The sequence below is a fragment of the Miscanthus floridulus genome, unplaced genomic scaffold (assembly GCF_019320115.1).
Source record: "Miscanthus floridulus cultivar M001 unplaced genomic scaffold, ASM1932011v1 os_2356_4_5, whole genome shotgun sequence".
In the NCBI taxonomy this organism is placed as follows: domain Eukaryota; kingdom Viridiplantae; phylum Streptophyta; class Magnoliopsida; order Poales; family Poaceae; genus Miscanthus; species Miscanthus floridulus.
Genome location: NW_027098260.1, coordinates 95,341 through 116,565, shown reverse-complemented (window position 1 = coordinate 116,565; position 21,225 = coordinate 95,341). Strand labels below are relative to the sequence as shown.

Sequence of the window (21,225 nt, the reverse complement as noted above, 5' to 3'; positions counted from 1 at the left end):
TGTAGCATCATTGTGACATGACCTCAGTGGCTATCGGCAGCACCTGTTAGTTTTATAACATGCTTACACAAGAAAGTCGTAGCACCTGTTAGTTTTATAACTTGGTTACGCACTTACGCTTACACAAGAAAGTCGTAGAGTTTAAATCTAGGTGGGTATGCTTGGCTGTAAGTTCATTTGATCTTTTACTGTCGCAGTCTTCAGGGTCAACGAGCGTAACTTGACTACACGAGTGGCCTCAACCTCAAGGATTGGTTATTCTTCAACCACCGTCACAAAAAGGTTTGCCGTCGATCAACCGTGAGGCTCCCAAAGGAGACGGAATTAGAACCGAACTGATGAACGGTCTTACACCGCCCGGGACTCGAGGTCCGAAACTGTTCAGATTTCGACCCAACCCGGGCATCTCAAGGCCAAAAAGCGAGCGGAAAGAAAGCCATAACTTCTCTCTTTTGAAGGAGAAAAGAATATCGTCTTGATAGGAAGGGAGAATATATAATAGCAAAAAGTTACAAAATTGAAGAGGAGATATAACAATTTCTTATTTTTAAGAAGTTGTTTTACTAAGTTGTTGAAGGGTCTTTTTTTTTCTTCTTCTTCTTTTTGCTACAAAACTCGGTTAGATTTGCGAGTTCTTAGGCGTTGTTCTTACCGGCACCGCACAGGCACAGCCACCTTTCCAAAAAGCTGAAGACTCCACGCTTTGTTCCTGCCGTTCTGCGAGTCTTCTCTTCTCCACTACTAGTAGCCTAGTAGGGGGCAAAGGCGTCAGCTTCCCACTCCAGTCCTCCCGGTTCTCTAGGGTTTAAAGAGCCCGCCGAGGCCGCCGTGCGCCGGCCCAGCCAGAGCCCACTACATTCCGCCATCGCCGGAGCCGACCCCTCCGTCTCCGCGCGCGGCAATGGCATTCTTCTTCGCCTCGCCGCCGGCTTCGAACCCCTTCCAGACGCCGGCTGCGTCGAATCCCTTCCAGACGCCAGCTGCGTCCAACCCCTTCCAGACGCCGGCGGCGCCGAATCCGTTTCAGACACCGGCTCCGGCCACCTCGCAGGCGCCGTCCTTATCGCCCTCGCCGTTCCAGTTCAGCTTCCAGCAGCAGCCGCAGCCACAGCAGCAGAAGCTGATGCTGTACACGACGGATATGAAACCCGCAGGGGTACAACACCAAGTGGGAGGAGCTGCACGCCGAGTCGCAGAAGGCTTTGCTCCAGATCGAGTAGGGTTCTTCCTCTGAATATTTACTTTTCCCTTTTCTGGTTTTCTTGCAAAGGAGCGCGGTTATTGCTTACATGGTACTCATTGTCGATTTACACCCACAGATAGAATTGCTCCACCCAATTAGCAAAAGTACATGATTACTTGGCCAGATTGTTGGAATGTCTCTGATTCTTTGCGGTGAAATGACTGTTTTAAATTAAAGGTATTGGGGGATGGCGAATTTAAACTGCTCTCTTCCTGTATGGGGTAAATGTTTTTTTATTTGAGTCTGCTGTCATGATCCACTGTTGTAAAAGTTTTGGGTTTTGGGCGGAATGATACATCTTTTGTCCTCCATAGTCAGATTTTCTATTGGGGTGGGCTTCTGTTGTATTTGATGTTCTTGTGGCAATCCTAGGAGTCTTTTAGCCTCCTATGGTTAAGGGAGTGCACTTTGTCTCCAATTTTTGTAACCTGTTGCATCCATTGGGTTTATTGGAGCATTTGTTGTTTCAATTATGAACTATAAGTGCCAACACTCTCACGGTGCAACTGGTCAGCACAACACGCCAAAGAAGCGGTTGGTTGAGCCAGCCTGGGTTCGAGTCACGGCACCATCTTCTTAAGACGAAAATCAGGGGGACGTCTCTCCCCTTGGTCGAGTCTTTTTTTTTTAATTATGAACTATAAGTTGTTTCCCTGATGTTTTTTTCCCCTAACTGTGATTTTGCAGGGACAAGATACGGGAATACAGAGACGAGAGTGAGAGGTTGGATCAGTGCAGTCGCCTATATGACTCCTCAATCTCGAATGTCAATTTTGAGCTTGATGCGAGTCGCATTGCTCAGGTTAGGATCTTCACTTTCTCTAGATTTTCTTAGCTTTTAGTGCATGATTGATTGTTTCTGTCATGCACCACAACCTGGAGATCCCTGTTGTCTTAGCTGATAGCTTGACACATGATTTTGCTAGTACACATTCTGAAAGAGTACGAAATATTTTTCTAGAATTTGTTATATCGTTGCGACAGACAAGAGTCGCTTGTAGACCCTTTAATCATTTTAAGATCCATGAGTTAAGTGACCTGTAACTTAATATAGTGTCCCCTGACCTCCAGCAATTACAGACTTTGGAGCCCCCTTCCTTTTCTTTATTAGGTGAATTTTGAAAAGATTAAACCTTTTCCACTTTCCACAAATATTTGATCTATCATATGAGTATATTAGATATAAGCTTGTCCCTAATGGTTTAGTCATGTCCTGAACAAGAACAACTTATGTTGCAACTGAAACTGAACTTACACTAGTAAGAATAGAAGCTTCATAGTTTGACTATGACACATTGACACTTTTCCCCTGATAGTGCAGTTATAAATCTAATAAGATCATCATGGGTTATTTAGTGCAAACTTCCATCCAACTTGAATGTTAACATGCCTTTCGGCGAAAAATGACTTGCTGTGGAAAATAATGTTGGTTGGTAGCTGGGAATTGATGTACCAATGCTGAATATTTTCTTTTGTATACAATTGTAGTGCCATAGTGGTAGGCTGGTCGGTGTCTGTTCTAGCAGGATCTTGGATCCATTAGTAATATTCATTGTCTGCTCTAGCAGGAACTTGGTGGGACCACCACTGTAATGGAGAGAGAGAAGACTTCCATTCAAGAGTTGATGACTGTTGTCAATGAAATGATGTGGAACACAGAATTTGCTATTAGGTCATATCTGATGTTGAGGCCAAGATTCACCCGTCCAGGTGCTGGAGTTGCAAATGGTGGTTCTTCAAATCCTTCTTCTGGTGCTCCACCCAATCAGCCAGTGGTAGATTTCTACAGTGGAGTCCCAAAGCGTCCTTCCATTTTTATGCAGTGCACTGTCAACAGATTTGAGTGCTATCTTGCGGAGCGTTGCAAGTGGATCGGTGAGCTAGAGCAGCTGGTTCAAATGGAGACAAATAAAAGATCATCAGATTCTCTAGAATCTCTTCCAAAAGTTATGTCAAATGTGCATGATTACTTCATCTATGTTGCTTCTAAGGTAAGCTTACTAAAAAGAGGTTATATAAAGAAATAAATTCAGGATAATTTTCCCCTGAAATATACTTTGATGATGCGCCAATGTCTAACAATTATTGCTTGCTTATGATGAGACAAATATAAACTCTAAACTGATTGAGCATTTAGAAATTGCAACATGCTGTGAACAAAACAAGAAGCCGTTATTTAGTTATCATTTACTAAGCTTAGCATCACCTTCATACTAAGGGGTTTCCTTATCTTTGCTATTTTTCAGGTGGAAAATCTTCATCAATATGTTGAATCAATGAAAACTGAATATCTTAATGAACAACGCCGCATCGGTAATGGGAGCGATCCATTTCTGGAGGCAAACAGACGAGAAGCAGCTAAACAAGAAGCTGCTGCCAGAAGGGTCCATCCAACACTGCATTTACCTACCCCTGCGCAGCCCATGGCACAAATTGCTGCACCAGCTACAAGCCAACCACAGCAATCTTCCTTTCCATCTGCTGCGACTTCCTCAAGTGCCTTGTCAACTTTTAGCACTCTGGCTTCTGCTCCATCCTCATCTAGTCTCTTTGCAACTCCAACAACTCCAGCTCCATCAAGCAACCTTTTTGGTGCATCTGGATCGGCTCAGTTGACCACACCATTTGGGACAGCCTCCACTCCTACATTAACATCAACACCAGCTCCTGGATTTGGGACTAGCACTACATCTTTGGGTGGAACATCTCTATTTTCTACACCATTTGGAGGTACACATACTTGCTCAATCAACATGATGTGCTGCAAGCTGTATGGTAGAAATTTGCATGCTATTTTACTTATAAAGCAACTTGGAGCCACATGTACTTACTTACTGATATAGATTAACCGTATTAGCACCGTTTTTCTTTCCTGCATGTTGCTTGTTTATCCTGAGTTCAGTGCTTTCATTATAAAGGACTATTCAACATTAGGACAAATTGTACTTCATGACACATCTATGTATTTTTCCGGTGGAGCTACCGCTTCAGGTTCCAGCTTTGGTGGTGCATCGGTGAGTAAAATTAACATCAGTTTATGTGGCATGTTTTTAGTTGGTTCTGCGTATTACTGAGCTTCCCTTTTCACCTTACCATGTTTACCCATTGAATCCCTTTTCACCTTACCATGTTTACCCATTTTCAATGGTGAAGAAAGGAAGGTCGAAGCCCCGGAGTCAACACTAGATGTAAATGAACCAATGTGAAATGTGGATGCTATTGGTTCTCTTGACTGTTCCCTTTTCCCCTATCTTATGCAAAATTTGTAACTAATTCTCCCCAGCAATTCTAGTGGAGTTTTAAGTAACTTAACTTGTTTAACTGTGTTATCAGATACTATCGTACTAGTTGTCATAAAGTTCTAATCCCCGTGCCCCTTCATAGTATTGCCTGAATACTGAGTGTTGAACTGCAACCTTAAGATGTTGTATGGACCTGTTTGGATGAGCTAGAGCCTGTTAAAAGTTAACCTGTCGCATCTGGATTGTAAAAGCTGGTCCCCTTTTAGATCAGGTAGAGCTTAGATTTTAATTTGCACAAGCTGGTAAAAGCTAGAGAGGTAGCTTGTGTATTGTAAATGCTGGAGCAGGATTCACATTGACATCCTGCAATTTGATGTCTCCATGCTAGAGCTTAATTTTGAGGCATTCAGGCATATTTCATGTTTCTTGTAACCGACATATTTTTTTGAAAGCAATTCTCGTAACCTACATATAGAACTACCCAGTAGAGTACATAGTACTAATTATGGAGTATTTTTGGATTGGACTGTTGGGTGATGAAAAAAAAAACAAAATCCACAGTAATTGTTGATGGAAAGTTACACTGGCTTCAATTCTGAAAACTTGTACTCAAGATCAGAGTTGTAGCAAAGCGTGAATTCAAGTACCATGTTATGATATGCATTGCAGTAGGGTTGAAGGTTCGTTCCGGTCCTAGAAATAGCAGGACTTTTTGCTGCTCCGATTGTGACATGATCTTGAAGCAGGAGTATGCAGTAGCGGGGAACCTTGAACATGACAAAAGCTAGTTTCTTCTGTTTCGACATCACCCAGAGCTACATCTACGTACATATACATCCATCTCCAAGTGCGCGTCGTGCCGCTTCTGGGTGTGCGGTCACATAGGACTGAACAAATCTATAGTTGAACATGCCAGCTAGAATATCAGTTCTTTTTTTGAACACGAACGTTAGCAGTTCGTTCCTTTCCTTGTAAGTTCTAGACAATTTCATCAGGGTACCATTCTTTCTGCACTTATTTGATCGTCATTCCTTTTGTTTAGGTTGCTTCACGCTGTCACCCATAACTTCGACAGGAGCTCAGCAATTGTAGCACGTTTCTATTCGTCATCGGATTGCGATGCTTCCTGGTTCCTTCCTTGTTTCTTTGTCGTTGTATCAGAGAGGTCCAGAAATGTTATCCTTTTTCTGTTTTCTATATATGCCTCTGCGTATGATTGGTATCATTGGGCTCGGAAAGCGTAAGTGCTTACGACATGGCGAAAAATTGTCGAGTCCTTGGGTTTTTATATGGAGTCAATTACTTAGCGGTTGACATTTTGCTGAAGCAAGCAAATCGTGGCTGGTGGTTGTTAGGAACCGCCGAACCGACAAGTCCAAGTGTAGACGTCAATGGGCCCACATGCCAGTGTGCACAAGCTTTTTAGTGGCTGAGCTCAGTTAGTTGAATGTTTCTAGATTTGACCTCAATTGTTTTACTGCAATGAACATTTCTTCCTGTCAATTATTTTACTTTGATACTACTACACATTACTACGTTTTACTACTGTCTCTGACTCCAGGGGATTGCTTATCTGAATGAGTAATCCTGCATCGTTTCCTGATCTGAATCTTCGGAAAAAGTTGTTTATCTGGGAAAAAAGAGCATGGACTAGGTTACCAGTTGTCCAGTAATGATTCTGGATTTCTGGGTATGTGAATGCACGGCTCTATGTTTCCTCATCCAGATCATTGACTTGGTTGCTTGTCTTCAAATGACACTCTGAGCCACTGCTCCATGAAGTTCTCTCAGCGCTGTGGGCCCGTGGCGTCGTCACTGGGTAGTAACGTGTCTGATACATCTAGGACAGTGGAAGCTGCTACGAAGCAACGTTCGGGCTACTAATGATCACTGAACAGGAGTCGTTTTCGTGGCTCCGTGCTGCGTGCTCGTGAGGACCTCTGTTTTGGCTGTGCTTGCTTTTGAGCTCTGGAGGTTGTGGATAGTTTTTTCGCAGCCTAATCATGCTTTTTCACGACAGCGACGGTGCTGTTTAGATAAGGCTATCTCCAGCAACAATACATAAAATATAAGGCACATTTATCCTTTGAATAGCGCTAAAGGCAAAGGATTTAATACATATTCGGCATCTTCTTCAACAACGAGACTCAAAAGAAAATCCTTTTTGTAAATGTGTTTTCAGGAGAAAGGATGCACATATTTAGGTTGCGCCTCTCAGGCAACCCAAAATAGATCTTCAGTATATGTGCTCTGTTGAAGACTTATTTTAGATAATCTTGCTACCTATTCTGAGTTTGGGTGTCGGTTCCTCGTTGGAGACCGGACGGCTAGTGGGCTGTGTTTGTTGGCCGTTTGTCAGTCACTCGGTCGAGAATTCAATAATTCATCACAAAGGTGTATGAAATATTGGGGTGGAATATATGCTCACTTTTTCCCTTATCTTTAGGAATGTATTACGTGAATTAAACAGCATAACATTACCTTGTGGTACGCAGTGTTAAAATTTTGTACTTCGGCGATGGATATGTTTTTGCTAACACATAGTTGACCCCTCAACGCGTAATGAAATGCACCGGTGCGAGACCCTCCGCACGTCCCTCGGCGAATAGAAGTCTGCCACGTGCGTAGTGCGACCAATATATCCTGTTCGCGTGTTCTTAAACCTGGCTTGATTCGCTCCTTTTTTTATCCGGAGCAGTGTTTTTCTCTTACAAATTTCTCCAGAATTCCTCCAAACCATCCAAATTCCTCCAGAACCATACCATCCGAACAGGATAATTTGAACATGAAAGCTTGTCTCAAAATTAAGTGGATTCTTTTAACCATTCTTGGTTCTCACAATACTCTCGTGCCCCATTCGTAATCTGGGCTAACCCTCTTTGTTGATACGAGTTAGTTTAGCCCGTGTCTAACAATGGTATAGAGTTTGGTTTTAAAATGTGTTGCAATAGATGGCGTGATAATTGATGGAATCGCAAATCATCGAGGTATCACGCAACGAACCTGCATGTTTGCTTGTAGTTACTTAAAGCAAATTTAAAAAGTTGAATTTGGTCAGATTTCACGTCAATTTCCGTATTGTACCCCAAAATTCGTGAGTAAAACTATCACACAATTTTGCAGAAAAAAAAAACATAAAAGATCTCCAAAATCCGGGGGGCCTCCGGCCTCCATTCCTCCACGTTCTTTCTCAGAAAAGTCGTCCACGCGTCTATAATAAAGCACACCCATCTCTTCGCCCTGTCCCCGCTTCTCTCCCCCAATTCGCCTCCACCTCGCCGCTTCCTCCATTGATCGCCACCGTTGACGTCGTCTTCCGGCGAGGTAGCTCGTCGGAAGACCTCACCTCGACTTCCCCGACGCAACCCCCAACTCTGTAACCACCCTCCGGAATGCCCGCCTGCCTCTAACTCGTCCGCGCCCCAATCTCCGCTTGCTTCCTCGACAGCCCAATCCGCCTCTTCTCGCTCTCGCTACGGCTCCTCTGCCTGCTCGCCATGGCGATCCGCATCACCGTCTCCTACTCCGGCTACGTGGCGCAGAACCTCGCCGCCTCGCTCGGCCACCGCTTCTCCTCCGCCTCGGGCAGCCGCCTCCTCCACGACGGCGCCTGGCGCCCCTTCTGCATCTTCACCTCCACCCGCCAGCCCGAGCAGCTCCGCAACAGCGGCAGCGGCAGCGACCGCCATGACGGAGGCGACCACAACCACCCGAAGCCCCAGGCCATCGCCGCCGGAGCTCACTCGTTGCTGCTCACGCGTGCGTGCTTATCGTCCAAGTCGCCGCCGCCGTCTCTTGCCGTGGGGCTGCTCTCGGTGCTCGCGCAGAGGACGGGACCGACGCCTGGGACCACCGGATCGGCGGCTTCTCTTGCAGGCTCGTCGCCGATTTCGCTCGGTCTCAACCCCACGTCCTTCCTTCCGTTCTTGCAGACAGCGAAGTGGCTCCCGTGCAGCGACTTTGCCACCTCGTCGTCTTCGGCACCCTCTTCCCCTCCCCGCTCGCTGGCGCCTTCGGCTCCCGCCAGGAAGGCGTTGATTGGTGGTGCTAGTGGTACTGTTACTGCTGGTGCGTCTGGTTCTGCCGGAATTGCGACGAGCAGTGGTGCTGGTGCAGCGATGAGCAGGAGCAACTGGCTGTCGAGGTGGGTGAGCTCCTGCTCCGATGACGCCAAGACGGCGTTTGCAGCTGTGACCGTGCCACTTCTGTACGGCTCGTCCCTGGCCGAGCCCAAGTCCATCCCGTCCAAGTCCATGTACCCGACCTTCGATATCGGTGATCGGATTCTTGCCGAGAAGGTAGAGTAGAGCTTTGTCTGACGAACATTTTGGTTTTTAAAGATGTACCATGCCATTTTTATGTTGGTTAATGATCTGGTGGTGTTGTGATCTGCAGGTCTCATACATATTCCGGGATCCGGAAATTTCGGACATTGTGATCTTCCGGGCTCCCCCAGGACTTCAGGTGCTATTTCCTGCCTCCGTGGATTGTTTTTTTCATGATGTCTGAATTGAACGTTTTCATTGCAGGCTTATGGCTACAGCTCAGGTGATGTGTTCATCAAGAGAGTTGTGGCCAAGGGAGGAGACTATGTCGAAGTAAGCTTTTATTCCAATGGTAGTGCAGACTTGCTTTTGTTTCGTGTCATTATGCTGCGAACAGCTCGATTCTTTTGACTTGAGTTGTAACTCTGATAATCTTGGCTCTTTAACAGGTGCATGATGGCAAGATGTTTGTTAATGGAGTAGTTCAGGATGAGGATTATGTGCTGGAGCCACACAACTACGAGCTGGAACCAGTGGTATGATATATGCTCTATACCACTAGGAACTGTGTCTTTTGTAGTGTGATTCTGCTTTCATATGTTGTTCTTTTTACTTAGGTTAGAGACGTTAGACAGAAATGCTTGCTTTTGCTGGCCTAAGTAATTGACATGCTAAACTCAAATTTCTAGATTGTGCGATAAAGAAGTATCAGTTGTTGCATTTCCACTATTTGACTGATAGTTGAATTATCGAATGCTTGATAGCCACATAGAATCTCATGGAGTTCCTATTCCCTTAGCCATACTGCTTAGTATTCTTGCATTTCTGTAAGCATGATGGTTCATCGTGTGGTACCAGTACCTGGGTGGCTGGGTCCTAAGTCCTAACACATTTCATATTTGTTGATTGTTTCTGCAGCTTGTACCGGAAGGTTTTGTGTTTGTGCTGGGAGACAACCGCAACAACAGCTTTGATTCCCATAACTGGTACGTTGCAAACTACTATAATTCGATCTGTTACACTAGAATTGCACTTGATACACATATGCCTAAAATTGTATCGAATGTCTTGCCATTTCAGGGGCCCCCTTCCAGTGAGGAATATTATTGGGAGATCTATTCTTCGATATTGGCCGCCATCGAAGATTGGTGATACAATTTATGAGCCTGATGCAACCTGCCTCGCGGTGCCGTCCTGATAGTAGTCACTCCAGTGATGCTGGATAGCAAGTGTGTACAATAACCTTATATTTCGTGGAGCTTCTTTGATGAGCTGAGCTCCAGTTTCAATTCTCTCACAATATTTGTTTCCTGAGTGTTGCCTGTAAATTCCTTTTGGCTGACCGATTTGTTTTCCCTGCCGGTTGGCAGATGCTTGTTCAAAGCACGGAATAGTGCAGTACCTTGCATTTTGCAAGCTAATTAAACCGGTTCCTCTGTAAGTCTATAACTCTATACAGAGCAGTTGCTGAATGCACATTCGAATTCAGCGTTCTTGCACTCAGCTTGATATCGTTGTGAGCTTCTGTCTTCCGATGCTGTAAGAGCTTCCGTTTACATGTAAACAAAAATCATCTAGAAAAAAGATCACGGTTCTTATGGTCTCCCTTGTGGGTTGTATGGAACGATCGTAAGTTCGGGGTCTAACGTTGTGAATCTGTGAAGCTCAAATTTTGTCTTATATCCATCTGTCTGCACTGCGTTGTGTTTCCCCTTTTTTCTTTGTAATTGTTGTATGCAGATTTATGATTGACGTATTGTTAAATTGTGGCATTGGTTTAGTTTTTAATGATGATATTTGCCTGATCTCTAGAAATCTTAGCCTGTGAGGCTTAGCTCGTTGCTGAACGCGGACTGCGCACCTGTGAGGCTGTGAACTGTCCGTGCTCAGTTGATCACTCGGCGTCCCCCATCCGGCCTGCGTCGCTAGTACACTTTAATTAATTTTCTATGCCTACGATGTTGTAAATTAAACAGGGTTATGTCTATGCAAAAAGGACCAATACATGTGTTAGCATTGTAAACAAATAATAGTGCCATAGCCACTATAAACTTGATTGAAGCACTTTTCCTATTTCAACAAACACGTCTTCAAGAAAAGATACAAACAAAAAAAAAATCAAAGAAAAATTACCAAAAAAACATGAGACTATTGACTCAAAGATAAACTTTGAGATAATTCCACCTTCTCTTGGTGGAATGTGTCTTGGGTGACAACCTCTCCAAGGACTTGTGTAGGAGTGAGGTTCTCAAATCCACCTCTTACTATAATGGTCACTAAGGTGTCAAATCGAGTGGCAAGAAGATTAGGAACTTGTGTGAGAAATCCTCATCATCAACCTTAGCCCTGTTCGCTTCTCTTATAATCCGTACTTTTCAGCTTGTTTTTTTCAGCCGGAACAGTGTTTTCTCTCTCACAACAAATCAACTGGAACAGTGTTTCGGCTTGTTTTTTCAGCGAAGCGAACAGAGCCCTTGTGCCCTAAAGCTCTCAACTCATTGACAATCATGTTGAGCCTATGAAACATTTCAGGCACACTCTCATCATCCTTCATGGTGAACTTGGCATACTTGTCTTTGTAGATGAATAGCTTGGCACTTTTTAATATTGAAGTGCCCTCATATGCCTCTTCTAGCCTTCCAAACTTGGAAAGCATACTCAAGATCTTTGATGCGCTTTCAAACACCTTGTCATCTAGCACCTCATATAGCATGTCAAGTGCTTGATTATTGAGTTGCAATAGCTCTTCTTCTCTTGGTGTGGGATTCTTGGGATCAAGCACAACAAATTTTCCACAACACCCCCAATCTTTCTACCTCTTGATTTGATATTGTCATAGCTGGTGCCATCAAAGTGTGGAGCACGGCTACTAGAGGTGTGTTGAGCGGCCATCCTTTACACCGTAGGTTGTTAAACGTTTGCAAATACAATGACTTGGCTTTGATACCAATTGAAACGACCTATGGATGGCTAAAGGGGTGAATAGCCTAATAAAAAATCAACAAACTCAAAACACTAGGCAAAGTGTGTTAGTAAGAGAGATAGTCCTAATAGCTACTACTTGCCTAGCCTAGTCAATACAAAGCAAGCCCCCTGCACACTTTTAGTTGCAAGAACAAGTAATTAAGCGCTCAATCACACAAACAACTAGAACTACCACCTAGCAACTAGTGAGCTAACAAAGAGAGCAACTAAACTGCACTACTTACTAGAGATAAGCTAGGCTACCAAGCAACAACACAAAGAACAAGATATGAAATGTAAATGCAAGTGTTGAGAGAGCGAACGAGGGCAAGTGACACAAAGATTTTTTTCCCCGAGGTTTGGTTGCTTGCCGGCAACCTACGTCCCCACTGATGTGGATACTTAGATCACCACTTCATTTAGAAGATGGTAGATCATCAAGGACTTCTTCAAACCTAGATTGGTTTCACTATAGTTACTGTTTGTGAATCTCCAGCGAGAATGAGCATAAAACCCCTCACAATAACCAATGATCGGAGGCAACAACAATCACCAAGAGCTCCTCAATGATCCTCCACAAGCACCAAGCCAGCTAGGTGACAGCAATCACCAAAAGTAATAAGAAATCCCGAGTCACAAAGACCAAATAGTGCCACCAAATTCAATCTCTAAATTTGTAATGCACTAGATCATGGTGTTTTTATTTTGAATCCTTTTTAATTATTTTTTTAATAATAAACATGCACGCCAAAGGGATCCACCGTGGCGTGGAGGTTTGACCAGAGCTTGCGTAAAAAAAATCCTAAATCTTGATGGTTTGTAGCATAGAGTGGAAGGTCCCACGCACGTTCAACCATTTCGAGTCAACAGTGCGTATAGCGGCTTGTCCTACCATGCTTAGGCTTTACCGCGTCTCGAGACCAAATTTTGAGTCTATTCGACGCGGACGAATGGTTCATGTTTCAACCACCTCTATAAATATATCTTTGAAGACGTCTATTGTCACCATTTGCCTTTGAAAATAGTGCAACTTTCAGAGGCGACTGGTATTTACCGACTGCCTCGGAAGATCGATGCATTTGTAGGGGCGGCTGGTTTTAAAGCCACCTCTCCAAATCTATTTTCAGAGACGGGTTGTATTATCGGCCACTATAGAGAGTTGCCTATATAAAAAAAGCTCATATTGCTAAAAATTATTTTTGTAGTAGTGGGTGTACTCAACCGATATAACTGTTTGATCCTAGGCTAACCCGTGCCATAAAATAAGAGACCTACTCACTCGTCACAACGCATCTGCATCTATCTATATAGACCTACTATCCTGTAGCTGGCTACAGAATAACTTATTCTGTAGCCACTTTGAGTTACGATAATTACTATGTTATTTTACGAGATTATAGTAACTCCTTACTAAGTGGTTTAATATAACGTTATGGTAAATATCCCCATGTGTTATAGTAACCCAACTATCGTAAATATGTATTTATATTATGGTAAATTAGTATATAAAATTATAGTAAATGGAGGTGGCTACAGAATAACTTATTTTGTAGCCGGCTACTGAATAGCCTCTCCATATATATATATATATATATATATATATATATATATATATATATATATATATATATATAGTATTTCTATATTGTACCCTAGGTAATAATTAATATTTAGTACCCGAGTCACCCCGCCGCCAACCGATTTCGATTCGCCGAGCCACCCCACCCACCCAGCGCGACCGACCCCGCCTTCCTTTCCTCCATGATGCCTGCCGCTTTTTTTTCTCTGTGTTTTTTTTCATCCATTTATTTTTGTTCGTCCTCCTCCTTTTTTTTCCTATCGTGGGCAGCGGCAGTTCCTCCTCTGCTCGGCGGTGTGACGGCGCCCTCTGCCCATCCGCAACTGGCAGCGAGCCGGCGACGTCCAGCTCCACCTACTCCCATCCTTGATCCACCACCTCCTCCCTCCCTCCATCTTCTCCACCAGCAGCGGCGGCGGCGGCGTTTTACCTGCATGGCCCCTCCGCAGCGTTCCTCCGCCCCGTCCTGCATCCCGGCGTTTGACGTGTTGAGCCTTCATCCCCTCGCCAGCGACGGATCTAGGGTAGTAGGCCTAGGGATCATCTGATCCCCATCACCCGGCTGTATCGGCGGCTTCTCCATTCTCCCACTCCCGTGCGTCAACCTCCTGTGCTCGCCCGTGACTCATCGTCAGCCCCCGTCACAAACTCCCGGAGAAAGGAGTAGCGACTCGCCTGGCGACGCCGTCAGTCCGCCGCCACTGCCGCTCCTGCATGTGCTCCTGCAACAATGGTGGCAGATCCAGGTGCCCCTCCTCCAGATCCCCTTCCCCAGCTCCTCATTTGCAGCATCTTCTCCTTCCCTTCCCCTTCCCCTTCCCCTTCACCTTCCCCTTCTTGATTCGATTTGATGATTCGAGTGCAGGATGCGATCCCTTGAGCTTCTCTTGGTCTGATGCGAGTGTTCGTTTGTCAGCCCAGTCGTTGAGGAACCACCACGGCCAGGAGCTCCTCTTCACTAGCAGCAAGGTTGAGTCTAGGTCTAAATCTCTAAATTTTTTGTTGCATTATGCTTGTATATTTATTATCTTATGAATGGATGCAACAACAGTCACTTGATTGTCATTCATTTTTCAGGCTTATTGATGGCAATTGTAGCCACATATCATTGCATTGCATGTACCCTGTAGGTACAGTCTTGCTGCATTTTTTTAATTTTTTGTGGTCAACAAGTTCCCTGTTCGGCTATCATTGTTGTTGCCTTTATTATTGTTGCACCGGGTGGTATTCAGACAAATCAATGTATTGCATATTGTTACTGATTTTCCGAAAATAAATCGCCAATTTGACTCGTTATCCGGTTTTTAGGCTGCTCTTCATCAAGGGATTATGTTGTCTTCATCCTAGTGAACTGAGCAGAGCATGAGATTATCTCTTACTACTGGATTTTTGTACCAACTATCTTTGCCAGGATTCCTCCCTGTTTATTGACACCCTTTATGTCCTGTAATTAGGAATCCCTGGTCATGTGTCCTAGTTCCATTTTTTATCATATAATCTAAAAATTGCACCGAGTTCTCTGTCATGCTTAATGGAACTATATCAAAAGTCTCCTGCTAGCTGGCCAAATAAGTATGTGCAGGCACACTCCATCAGCAACAGTGGCGTGCCGCTAGCACAAAAAAGGAATGCTGGAGAATGCTCTACACTTTTTTGGACTTATCACTGTCTCCACCAGTCATAAATTTGGCATTGATTTTATGACTTATCTATCTTGATCTATGGATGCACCTGTTGATATTACTGATTTAAGGTTTCTAACTGTTAATCATTGTGGTATGCTTTTGACAATTGCATGTGTGAGCACCTGATGCTCATATGCTCTTGAATCCCAAAGCTGATCATTGTTGACCATATGCTCATGTATTCTAAAATTTCCGTATCCTATTATGCATGCCACTTTGCTTCCTGCAAGACCATTTGTATACTGCTCATATGCTCATCTTTAAATATGTACATCGCTGTATCTTGTCACTTTGATACGCATTTCATGATTAGAATTTCCTGTCAGAGTCGGGAGTCTAGGAGTAGTAGTTTTCTAATGGTAAACTTCCGCTGCTTACCATTTCCTTTTCAGCATGATATTTTGTTTTTTGATGGGTGGCAAAGCATTTCATGTTGCTGGATGGTCTGTGATTCGAAGTGATGGAGTGGACGATGTTTGTATCTCTGTTAACCCATCCCTGAGTAAAGTGCTCAATTGCAATGCAACTTTTAGTAATTGATTGCCTTTAGTCAGTAGCAGTGTACTCTATGCAAAGGCATCAATGTTGCTGCATGTTAGTTTCACCTTACAGTTAGAATTTGTTTTTTTACACTGTCTGAACATTTTAGTTTATTTGTTTTTACATGAATTCTACTACTACTAGTTAGGATGTTTCTCCGCTAGCATTCCTGCGCTTTATGTGGGAACAGCAGTCACAGTGGGCTGATAGCAATTTAGATGCATTCTTTACTTCTACAGTGAAACCAAATTTCTTCGATTTGCCTATGCCTTGCCTTGGAGGATTTAGTGGTCAGGTCATATTTCCTTTAGCCTACACTTTTGGCCCAGAGGAACTAAGCTCGTATGCTACTGTGATCTGCAACAGTGCAACTAATCTCTCCAGTTTATCAAATCTCTTTTGCTTAATGTGTTCGTTTCTTAATTTCTTATGTCAGTTCCTTGAGGTTAGAAAATTGGGAAATGACAATATTTATCAAACGTGCTCCTGCAGCGTCATCTGTTTGTATGCATTTTTGTGATATTAAATGTTAGTATTTGCTATCTGCCAGCTTGATTCAACAAACTTCAATGATGATTAGCTTTTGGTTATTAACTCATTGACCCATCCTTTGTCAGATGCCAGAAGTCAACATGCTATTTTAAAGTCCACTACTATAAATATCTTTGATCATGCTTCGTGGTTAGAGCTAATATTTTCATCAGTGTTATTTATTCTCTTTTGTTCTTTCTTAGGTTCTGTTTGCAAATCACAGGCGTTCTCCATCAAAGCACCCTCCTCCAGCTACACTCCATGATCACTCACAAAGGTCATTTTTCTAATATTCCTAATTTGTAGGTGTGACTTATTATGCTTGAATTTTCATCATGTCAATTTTTTTTGTTCGTGACACTACGTATGCTTCGTTAGATAATTAGCCATATCAATATAGTCAAGTGATCTGTTTGGGTGACTAATTATGCTACATTAGATAATCAGAAGGTTATTTCTTTGCTATATGCATCTTTCAGGTTTTGAAAGGGCATGGACATTTTATCTTGTTTGCAGGATGTGCTAGCCAGTGGCTGATGGCGTCCTCCCGCATGGAGACCTTCTCGGATTTCGTTCCCCCCTCTTGACACCAAGGTCGCCCCAAGTTGCAGCTGTTCTCCTCCGCTGCTCACATCCGTGTACGCTAGACGAGTGGCGAGGAGCGACCAGATGCTAGTGTGGCTCCTGCCGCTGCACAACTGATGTCGAAGCATGTCGATAACAACCCTCCTGCTCCGATGGCGCCAACCTAGCCTCAGGCAAATTCGACCCCCACAAATTTGGTCATTTTTTAAAGAAAAGCTGTGAACTGAGATGATTTTTGTGGTTCAATTGAAATAATAACATGAATGTGGTTACTATTGGATTAGATGTCCCTCCATATAGTTGAGTGACTTCATTTTGCATCTCTGTAGAAAATAGAGAATGTATGCATTGAAGTTTTAGTCTTAGAATATCCTGAACCTGGAGCTGATTTTTCGTCTTAAGTAAAATGATGTGCGTCCGAGAGGATTTCTTTGTATTAGTCTTCTCTATGCGCGTTCAGCATGTAAGGTTCCCTCTCCACTCTCTTTTGACTAGTGCCCAAACCACAGGCACCATGTGTAAGACGCCATATTGAACTTTTTTTTTGTTTCATGTGGTTTAAAAAAGTATTAGCTCAGTGACGCAGTCTAATAAGATTTCGCCATTACAATTTCAACTACTGTTCATGTCAGTGTGTATTATTTCTAGAATGTTCTTCTATTAGTATATTATAGATTGCATGTCAAATGTTCATTCAAGTGCTTAACTGAATCTATGGTACCTTTTATATCAGGAATTACACTGGCTTGAGTGGAAATCAACAACTTGCATGCAAAATGTTTTGTGTTGACAACTTGCATGTCAAATGTTGGTTCAAATGCCTAGCAACGATATATTAACTTTTTCTATAATTTATGCATGAGTGTATAGTTAGACTGATGATTTATGAATAGTTCAATTGCTGGAGAAACACTAAAATTCATCTCCAATGTGCCCATGCCATTAGTATTTTCACTGCAGGCATGGTGCTTCTGGGACCAGGATCTGAACCTGTCATGCCCACCTATGCTAAAATTGATTTGTCTGACTGACGATGTTGGTCTCATCCTTGTCCTGTTTATGCAGCCAGGAACGAGCAGAAAGAGAGCAGTACCTGTGTGTTGAACTGGTGTGCCTTCTTCCTTTCATTGCTCTAAAGTTGAGTATTTTGTGGTTTCTCCGGGAAGCCATTTTATTGTAGACTAATTTTCGAAGAAACCATTTTCTTCTAGACTATCAGGCTCTCTCTTCTATTTTGGTTCTCAAATGTCACCAACGAAATGTTGGGCAAAACATGTTAGCTCCAGACGGTTTGTTAACCAATTAGCTATGACCATAAATATTCATTTCTAGAAATAGATACAAGGATTATTCTAGAAAACAGGTGGTCATAGAAATCCTAGCCTGCTACGTGACAATAAAAATATTATTTAGAAGCACGTTCCATAGTATGATTTATTAATAAAATTGTAATTGAGTGGATCACTTATTCAGTTAACTACTGATGCCGAGACACAAGAGTTGGTACTATTTTAATTTATGACTAAGTGTTGCTGCTGTGATATAGTAACTGTGGTGGATTAATTAGCAGCTCATTTTTTGCTCGATGCATAAGCATGGAAATTAAAACTTGAAACTTGATCAGCACTGCAGCTAGAGTTCGGTCAATTTTGATTGAACATCTAGCTATCCAAGTAGTTATGCCTCGGAGACTTTACTTATTCAGCTTATGCCTTTTCTGATCATCACTGCGGCTAGAGTTCACTTTTTTGATCTTGTCATGGCTTGGTGGGTTTTGTAGTGACGGAGCTGATGGCTGTGAAGTTCAGGTTCTGAATGAGGAGGGGTTGTGGGCTGATGGCCAAGTGAGACAAAAGTTTCTCCATGTTTGTGTGCCCCAGGTAGTTTGTGTCTTCCTCCTGTCTTCCCCTCATTGACTCTGTCTTCCTCTGTGTTGCAGTAAACTTTGATATCTTTTCCTTTCGTGATGCTGCTATGCTGGTTTCGATTTTGCAAGAGAGAAATCCATTTAGATATATTCATATATATTGATTATGAGGTAATGCCAATGAGACAGGGAGATGGGGGAGAGTGTCATATGCTCACATCGAAATAGTTTGCATAACGACTTATAAAATTTTAATATTTATGTGGTATCATCTTGATAATTAACTGGATATGTTACCCCCACAAGAAAACCTGTTTTTAAGATTATATTCTAAAAATAATCATGTTTAGAAGAGGTTATTTCACTTGTTATTAAGCTCATTACTCCATCTTGCAGGTTTTAGAAGACGGTATAGCCATACTAATGCTGCTGAGGCAAACACCTCTTCAGCATCCCATGCCTGGAGTGATGGTGTGGCACTACAGTGGACGATCTTGTGCAAGATGTTTGCTGAGCACCACCATGGAGGCCTCGAGTGCCAAGAGCACCTAGGTGCTCGCACTGCCTCATGGCTCCTCGTAGTTCGCATGTTTGAGATGCACGATTGGACATGTTAATGTAGTGGTTCTGGGCTTTTGATGGCTCTTGTTTTTTGAAAGTGCTTATACCCTGCAAAAAGCTTTGTATTGCAAGGACAAGTCTTGCTTGTTCGTTGAAATTTGCTTATACAAAGTAAATTTGTTTGAAAGCAAAATGTAATTTATGGTTATAAAATTTTGGATCATTTGAACTCTAGAAATAGAAACTTTCACGTTTAATCATAACTAAAATTCTTTGGGCTATAAATTAACTGAGATTGAAAAATGAAGTGCTATTTTGTCCGTTTGTTGCTGCATATCGGATTGACCATAACGCTTATTCCAAAGATAAAAAAAGGGGGTAAAGGGGGGACTTAGGACATGGCTTGAGGACATGGGCCATCAGCATTTGGCATTTCGAGAACTACCTGAACGGAGGCACCACCTAAGCACGTGTGAGTGAAAAAAAACCGGCGACCGGGTCCTGAACGGAGGCACCATCTAAGCACGTGTGGGTAAAAAAAAGACGTGAAAAAATCAGCGTGGGAGGAAAAAAACGGCGTGAAAAATCAGCGTGGGAGGGGGAAAAAATGGAGGCCAGAAGGCGGCCGCGGGTGCGCTGGTGGGCTGCGTGCCTCAGAAGGGGTCGGGTACTAAATAATAATCAGTACCCTAGGTACTATTTAGCGCAGAGCGAGGACTTCAGCGGGTTACTGCACATGTCAGTTTTAATTAAGCACAATTAAGGGATAAGTGCTAACAACAGATTAGTTGTCCATGTGGTTAGATTAATTAAGGTCTTGATTAAGTATTAAGTATAACACCTTCCATCTTGCAAACTAACTAAACCGGTTCCTCTGTAAGTCTATATATATAGAGCAGTTGCTGAGCAATTCGAATTTTGCCTTTCTTGCACTGTGGAGCTTGTTATCTTTGTGAGCTTTGTCTTCCGATGCTATAAGAGCTTATGTTTACATGTAAACAAAAATCATCTAGGGAAAAAATCACTATTCTAATGGTCTCCCTTGTGGGTTGCATATATGGAACCATCATAAGTTTGGGTCTACCGTTGTGACTTTTTTTTTAAGAAGTCTACCGTTGTGACTTTGTGATGAAGCTCAAGTTTCATATAAAAATGATCCATCTTCACTATGTTTTGTGCTTTCATTTTTTTTATTTTGCGTTGTAAGCAGATTTATGATTGACTTATGGTTGTTAAATGTGGAATTCGGCGCGGCCTTTCCCGTCTAGACAAATGCCCGCTGTGTGACCAAGAAGATGAACACCCTCATCACGTTTGGTGCTTGGACCATTTGGAGGCATATAAATGATTGTGTTTTTAGTGGAGCCACCCCTAGACTGGACACGGCGCTGCTCCTTACAAAGAAGCAAGCTGAGTTCTGGTGTTTGGCAGGAGCGAAGGGCTTCTCCCTGCTCAATGGCACGGGTTCTCTTAGGTGTTGTTTGTTTTGGTCTGGTCGTCTCTTTCCTTTAAGTTTTAAAGTCTCAAGTTAGTAGGAGGTGTGTGTTCGGGTCTATGTACGGCTCTTTCTTCTCCTTTCAATGAAATGATACGTAGCTCTCCAGCGCGTTCAAGAAAAAAAATATAGAATTGATTTTAGTTTCTGATGGATGATGATATTTGCCTTGTTGGGCCTGATCCCTGTAAACCTTATGTTGAGAGGTTGTGAGCATTAGCTCGTCGGCTCAGTCGGCATCCCCCACCCGGGCTGCATGGCTCGTGCACCCTTTCCACGCGCCGGCCTCAACACGCTAACACACGTGTGCGGCGCTTGGCATGAGCCTTCCCATGTTTTAAGACAGACGCACAGCCTGTGCCTGTGCGCTTGGGGTCGCGCAGCAGCCAGACAGCCACCCCCTGAAGCAGGCAAGCAGATATCATCACGAGTGACGACATGACACGCACCAGCCGCCAGCAGTCACCAGCCACTGGCAGAATCAGCAGTTCAGCACGCCCCTGCACGCGCGCCCTCATCGGAAACATGCAAGCAAGCACGGAATGCCCCACTGCGCCGAAGCGTTTGCGTTTCGAGACCACACACTTTCCACGCACCCATGCGTGCTGCGTAGGAGGGAGAAACCGTTGCGGATGGGGCAGCGCACAAGCAAGCATCCGTGCCATCCG

The 21,225-nt window shown here is 43.4% G+C and overlaps 3 protein-coding genes across 9 annotated transcripts; all 3 read left to right on the top strand.

Moving 5' to 3' along the window:
• Positions 1 to 221: 221 nt before the first annotated feature.
• LOC136534891 (nuclear pore complex protein NUP58-like) lies at positions 222 to 5,904 on the top strand. Its single transcript, XM_066527255.1, is given in 7 exon segments — positions 222 to 1,153; positions 1,155 to 1,216; positions 1,931 to 2,045; positions 2,812 to 3,234; positions 3,490 to 3,973; positions 4,235 to 4,257; positions 5,528 to 5,904. Coding segments are annotated over 7 exon segments (1,383 nt in total). The 5' UTR covers positions 222 to 901; the 3' UTR covers positions 5,552 to 5,904.
• A 1,807-nt stretch (positions 5,905 to 7,711) lies between these two features.
• LOC136534892 (thylakoidal processing peptidase 1, chloroplastic-like) lies at positions 7,712 to 10,249 on the top strand. The gene is made up of 6 exons (XM_066527256.1): positions 7,712 to 8,783; positions 8,881 to 8,949; positions 9,015 to 9,083; positions 9,200 to 9,286; positions 9,669 to 9,736; positions 9,831 to 10,249. Exons 1-6 carry the CDS (start codon positions 7,983 to 7,985, stop codon positions 9,946 to 9,948), a joined length of 1,212 nt encoding a protein of 403 aa, XP_066383353.1. The 5' UTR covers positions 7,712 to 7,982; the 3' UTR covers positions 9,949 to 10,249.
• Positions 10,250 to 13,524: 3,275 nt separating this feature from the next.
• LOC136534884 (uncharacterized) lies at positions 13,525 to 19,275 on the top strand. Of its 7 annotated transcripts, none has more exons than XR_010778837.1 (8): positions 13,525 to 14,039; positions 14,210 to 14,262; positions 14,371 to 14,423; positions 16,253 to 16,326; positions 16,566 to 16,807; positions 17,700 to 17,742; positions 18,415 to 18,514; positions 18,898 to 19,275. XR_010778837.1 is itself a non-coding variant. In XM_066527244.1 (7 exons), the coding sequence occupies exons 4-7, from the start codon at positions 16,761 to 16,763 to the stop codon at positions 19,051 to 19,053; spliced, it is 375 nt and encodes a 124-aa protein (XP_066383341.1). In that variant the 5' UTR covers positions 13,530 to 14,039; positions 14,159 to 14,262; positions 16,253 to 16,326; positions 16,566 to 16,760; the 3' UTR covers positions 19,054 to 19,275. The 7 variants fall into 7 exon arrangements, 2 of the variants coding, with proteins under 2 accessions (XP_066383341.1, XP_066383342.1); XR_010778834.1 differs by having other exon boundaries at positions 14,159 to 14,262; XR_010778835.1 differs by lacking the exon at positions 14,371 to 14,423.
• The last annotated feature ends 1,950 nt before the right edge of the window (positions 19,276 to 21,225 follow it).

Bases quoted from the DNA above. Each gene is read 5' to 3' on its own strand.
- LOC136534892 (XM_066527256.1), top strand. From the start codon at position 7,983: ATGGCGATCCGCATCACCGTCTCCTACTCCGGCTACGTGGCGCAGAAC. The intron at 8,950-9,014 runs GTGCTATTTCCT...TTTTCATTGCAG, and splicing joins GGGCTCCCCCAGGACTTCAG to GCTTATGGCTACAGCTCAGG. The intron at 9,084-9,199 runs GTAAGCTTTTAT...GCTCTTTAACAG, and splicing joins AGGGAGGAGACTATGTCGAA to GTGCATGATGGCAAGATGTT.
- LOC136534884 (XM_066527244.1), top strand. From the start codon at position 16,761: ATGTCGATAACAACCCTCCTGCTCCGATGGCGCCAACCTAGCCTCAG. The intron at 16,808-17,699 runs GCAAATTCGACC...CTGTTTATGCAG, and splicing joins TGGCGCCAACCTAGCCTCAG to CCAGGAACGAGCAGAAAGAG. The intron at 18,515-18,897 runs GTAGTTTGTGTC...TCCATCTTGCAG, and splicing joins TCCATGTTTGTGTGCCCCAG to GTTTTAGAAGACGGTATAGC.